Raw genomic sequence first — 5,158 nt, forward strand, 5'->3', positions numbered from 1 at the left:
GAGAATATGGCTTGTTTCACAAGAAACGTCCAGCAATGGAATTCAAGTGTCTTTCGGAATATCGGCAGAAAGAAACGAAGGCTGCCATCATGTCTTACTGGAGTTCAAAAGAAGCTCAAAACCTCCCCTGATTTGAATTTCTTTCTCACTTTGGAACAAGATCTTCGAGCTGAATTTGAAGATGTTTGCTTCAACAAAGAAATCTTATGGCTCCAAAAATCAACCTCAGATTGGCTTTATCTTGGAGATCGGAACACCTCATTCTTCCATACCAAAGCTATCCTCAATCGCCATCGCAACCAGGTCACCTAGCTTCGTTTTGATCAAGGTGAATGGATCAACAATGATGACGAGCTCTCAGACATGGTCACTGATTATTTCAAGAAGTTATACTCGCTGGAAAATGATAGCTACACTCCTTATGGCGTTTCAGGTATGTTCCCTAAACTCTCAAACCAAACTTTCTTTGAGTTAGATCGAATAATTACATTTAAGGAGGTCAAGCAAGCTCTTTTTGACATGAAACCACTCAAATCCCCTAGGATTGATGCTTGCAAGCAGTTTTTTCCAAAGCCAATGGGAGACTGTGGGATTTAGTCTCTTTTCCTTCATCAATCATATTTGGCTTAGCGGAAATCTGGACTCACTGTTAAATCGTACACTCATTGCCTCAATTCCTAAGGTTAGCAAGCCTTAGTATATAAAGGAATTCAAGCCAATCAGTCTTTGCTTTGTGGTCTACAAAGTGGTCACTAAAGTAATTGCTAATCAACTGAAGATTATCCTGCCAAATGTAATCTTGCCATCTCAAACAAGTTTCATACAAGGCAAAAATATCATTGACAGTATTATTATAGCACAAGAGATTATGCATTCAATGAGGAAGCGAGCTCGAAAGAAGGGTTGGATGGCCATTAAAGTGGACCTAGAAAATGCCTTTGACAAGCTTAGATGGGACTTCATCAAAGACACTCTTAAAGATGTTGGTTTACCCTCGAGGATGATCTCTGCCATAATGCAATGTATTACAACCCCTACTATGCAGATTCTTTGCAAGGGTAAGCCACTGAGATCCTTTTCTCCTCAAAGAGGCATTCGCCAAGGAGATCGTTGTCTCCATATATCTTCATCTTGTGTATGAAAAGACTTTTGCAAGCTATTGTTGCTGAAATAAATAAAAAGAATTGGCAGACCATTCAGCTAGATAGAGGAGGTATTCCTCTCTCGCATTTGTTTTTTGCGGATGACCTTGTGCTTTTCAGTGAAACTTTTGCTGCTCAAATTGCTGTCATCCAGAGAGTTTTGAATCAATTCTGCCTTTCTTCAGGACAGAAAGTTAGCCATGACAAAACTCAAATCTATTTCTCTAAAGATTTCCCAACTTATGTGAGCAATGTGATATGCCAACTGCTAGGCTTCCATTGTACTGAATCCCTTGGAAGATATCTGGGTGTGCCACTTATTACAGGGCGGGTCACCACTCGTACCTACAATTATATCATAGAAAAGTTGCAGCAAAAACTCTCCGGATGGAAGTCTAAATGTCTATCCTTAGCTGGAAGAATTACTTTGGCTAAGTCAGTTCTCTCCTCCGTCCCACCTTACACAACGCAGAGTACTATGCTCTCAACATCTTGCTGTTCTGATATTGAAAAAATAATTAGAAAATTCATTTGGGGGTATTCGGATGATCACCGTGGTATTAATTTGGTTAATTGGAAGGATTTATGCCAACCTGTAAATCGTGGAGGTTGCGGAATTATTTCACTGGAAGAGCAAAACAAAGCCTTTCTCTCGAAATTGGCTTACAAAATAATAGCCCAGCCTGATTTGTTGTGGATACGTGTGCTCAAAGCTAAATACCATGTACCTGAGGGTTCCATTCACGACATATCCAAAAAGGGCTGCTCCTACTTTTGGCGTAATCTTACCAAAATTTGGCAAGATACTATGAAGCATGTTAAATGGTTGCCGGGAAATGGACGACACATCAAGTTCTGGTCCGACTTTTGGGTTGGGCATTTAGGCCCTCTGAAATTCTTGTCTTCTGATGATATTGATGAACAGGTCTTAAAAAACCCAATCTCTGACTTCATGAATTCTCAAGGTTGATGGAGATGGGACCTATTTGAAAATTACTTGCCTCCTAACCCTCTAGATCAGATTGCATATTTAACCATTGATTTGCACTCCTTTGAAGACCCAACTTGCTTTTGGAATCTCAATAATGATGGGAAGTTCACCGTTAAATCTACCTATTATGCGAGCCAAAACATGGAGTGGAATGATATAAACAAAGAATGGTTCAAAGTGAGTTAGGGGCCTCTAATGTGCCCTTCTCTAATGTCTCTTGTAATGCCCCAATTTTTCAATTTCATTTTTTATTTTTCTTTAGATCATTGGCTTATACATAAAATAAGAGACATTTGGATATGTTGATGTCCTAAAATGGTGAAGATTTGTATTTTTTTTATTTTTTAAAGAAAAATATCACAAATACACCCTTTTATTTTAGAAAAATCATAAAAAATATAAATTTTCACCATTTTGGGACATCAAGATATTCAAATGTCTCTTATTTTATGTAGAAGCCAATAATCTAAAGAAAAATAAAAAATAAAATTGAAAAGTTGGGGCATTACAATGGGCATTAGAGAAGGACACATTAGAGACCCCTAGCCCGTCCAAAGTTTGGAAATTACCCATGGCTTAGAGGATAAGAACATTTATCTGGTTACTCCTCAAAGGAAGATTATTAACAAATGCTGAGAGATACATAAGGAAAATGGCACAGGAGCAACATTGCTGGCGATGTAACCATCCCATTGAAAATATAAACCATGTGTTTAAAGACTGTCCTTTTGCAGCCTCGGCGTGGAGGAAAATTCTACCCAACGACATGCACACCGATTTCTATGGTGAGGAAATTGCTTCCTGGATTACGAAATTCCTGTCAAATGTTAATCTCAACGTTTCCTGGAAGATTGGAATCTGCATTACTTGCTGGAGACTTTGGGATGTTAGGAATAGAACCATTTTTTCCAATGTATCTTTTAATATTGATGCTATTTTATCTCAGATTAGAGCTACCGTGGACCATACTCTTAAGTCCTGGTCTACTCATAGATTTCTTCTGTAATTTCCTTGTCTCTGTGCATATACTATTTTGATTTATTGAAGCTTCCTTTCATTCAAAAAATAAAAAAAATCTTCGGCAATTTATTGAGCAATATCTGTATTTTATTTTTTTTAATACAGCAATATCTGTATTTTAATATATAGGTTCCTTACATTTTTTTAAAAGAAGCATACTTTGGCCAAATTTAAGTTTTTAATAACTTTGACTTTTTAAAGTTGCAATAGGTTATACTGCAAATTTTTCATTGTAATTGCTTTACGGTTTAGGCATTTTTTAAAACGTTTGAAGTAAATTTAAATAGATTTTACAAGTTATTATACCTAGGTTTAAATAATTGGATTCAATTGTATATAAATTTTGGTTGAAATTAGATTATTCTTTTGCTGGTGTTTTTCTGAAATGCTGTGTATTTGTTTTGTGGGGGGCTTGCTCGAAGTGCAAGCTCCCTATTAAAAACAAATTTAAACTATATAACAGTTATTTAAAAATAACCTCTTCAAGTAACCGCTTAACATACATAACTATTTAGCGTTTATTCATAAATAATAGCTAAATTGATTCTGACCACCTCATGCAAATTGACCAAAACAAGATAATTCTATTTAACGGTTTTTTCCAAATAAGTGTCATACATTGAATCTATTTAACGGTTTTTTTTAATATTCACTAAATAGTTTTGTTGCTACCATTCTACACCGAAAAATTGGATACAAAATATTCAACGCTTTTTTATAAATGATTGTTATATATGATTAAACTATTTAACGGTTGAAAACTACTATATGTTTGGCATTAGACTATAGAGCGCCTCACTATATGGCAAAAATAATCGCTATATAGATTCTTATTTTTAGTAATAATGTTTCACTGGAATTAAGAATAACCTTAAAACTTATGAATTTTGTATAAAAATTTATTAATTTCTCAATTTTGCCCCTGTTAAATTTATATGTTTTAACAACATATTTTATCTCTCCAAAATTCAAGGAAGGGAAAATAAAAAAACAAAAAAAATTCTTATTTCTCTGCCTTATAAATATGATTAGAAGGAATATAACTTTAAAGATAGATTTTTTTTGGTAAAAAAAAATAGTTGAATGGAGTTTCAAGAGTTCATGAAGGTTTGAGAATATCTCTAGGCTCCAAAAGTACTTGTACAGAGGTATTTATCAATAATTCACTAATAAGCTCTCTACATCACAATGGAATTTTAGAAATACAATTGTGATATTACTGACGACTTAACTCAGTACTTGGAATTCCTATATATTAAGAAAATTATATTTTAGCTGGGATTTCCTTGCGGTCGTGTAGTACGTAACAAGCACGAAGCATCATGAAACGTTCACAGACAACATGCCGAAAAGACTCGTGGACGATCTGACTTTGAATATTCAAAACTCTAATTATGTTAGCACTAAGATCCATTTGCATTGTCTGTCCCCTTCTATATTCTGCAACTTGCTTGGAAGGAGCAATATAGATTTTGAAGTAAAATAATACTAAAATAAATTATGATAATTACTTTAAAGCATGTTATGATTCATGGATGCTCCATGTCAATGATTGGTGAAGAGAGAATGCACTGCTTAAAGAGAGGAAGTAACTCACTTAGAACACATGCTGATGGCAAGACAAAAACTTGCTGGGGCAAAATCTATTTAAATTGCTCGTCATATAATTTAATGATCAACATGCCCCTAGCTTTTTCGTAAATAGGATCACTAATTGATGGGATACATAATTAATGGATTTAAGATTTTTATGTTATTAGAATCATCTTAGAATTTGATTTCAATAAATGTAATCTTTTAAATTACTAGGTTATTTATTAAATTATTTTATAGTATTTGCATTTAATTGTTTATCGAACATTCTACTTTTAATACTTTTATTTTTAAGGTTAGGCTAAGGCCTACAAATAATGTCTTAACATATTTGCTTTGTACAACTTTTTAGATGAATAAAAATTAATATTGATTTGCTTCTAAGTTTCATCTTTTGTCTCTACTACTATTG

At 34.1% G+C, this 5,158-nt stretch overlaps 1 protein-coding gene across 1 annotated transcript; it reads left to right on the forward strand.

Moving 5' to 3' along the window:
- Positions 1-363: 363 nt before the first annotated feature.
- LOC129285164 (uncharacterized) lies at positions 364-2,112 on the forward strand. The gene is made up of 4 exons (XM_054920770.1): positions 364-433; positions 543-682; positions 779-1,135; positions 1,192-2,112. Exons 1-4 carry the CDS (start codon positions 364-366, stop codon positions 2,110-2,112), a joined length of 1,488 nt encoding a protein of 495 aa, XP_054776745.1.
- The last annotated feature ends 3,046 nt before the right edge of the window (positions 2,113-5,158 follow it).

Source organism: Prosopis cineraria, unplaced genomic scaffold (genome assembly GCF_029017545.1).
Source record: "Prosopis cineraria cultivar Desert tree isolate PC_DT_omini unplaced genomic scaffold, ASM2901754v1 PC1, whole genome shotgun sequence".
NCBI classification, from domain to species: Eukaryota; Viridiplantae; Streptophyta; class Magnoliopsida; order Fabales; family Fabaceae; genus Prosopis; species Prosopis cineraria.

Coding starts and splice junctions, on each gene's coding strand:
- LOC129285164 (XM_054920770.1), top strand. CDS start 364: ATGGTCACTGATTATTTCAAGAAGTTATACTCGCTGGAAAATGATAGC. Junction 434..542: donor CACTCCTTATGGCGTTTCAG/GTATGTTCCCTA, acceptor CAAATCCCCTAG/GATTGATGCTTGCAAGCAGT. Junction 683..778: donor TCATTGCCTCAATTCCTAAG/GTTAGCAAGCCT, acceptor AATCAACTGAAG/ATTATCCTGCCAAATGTAAT.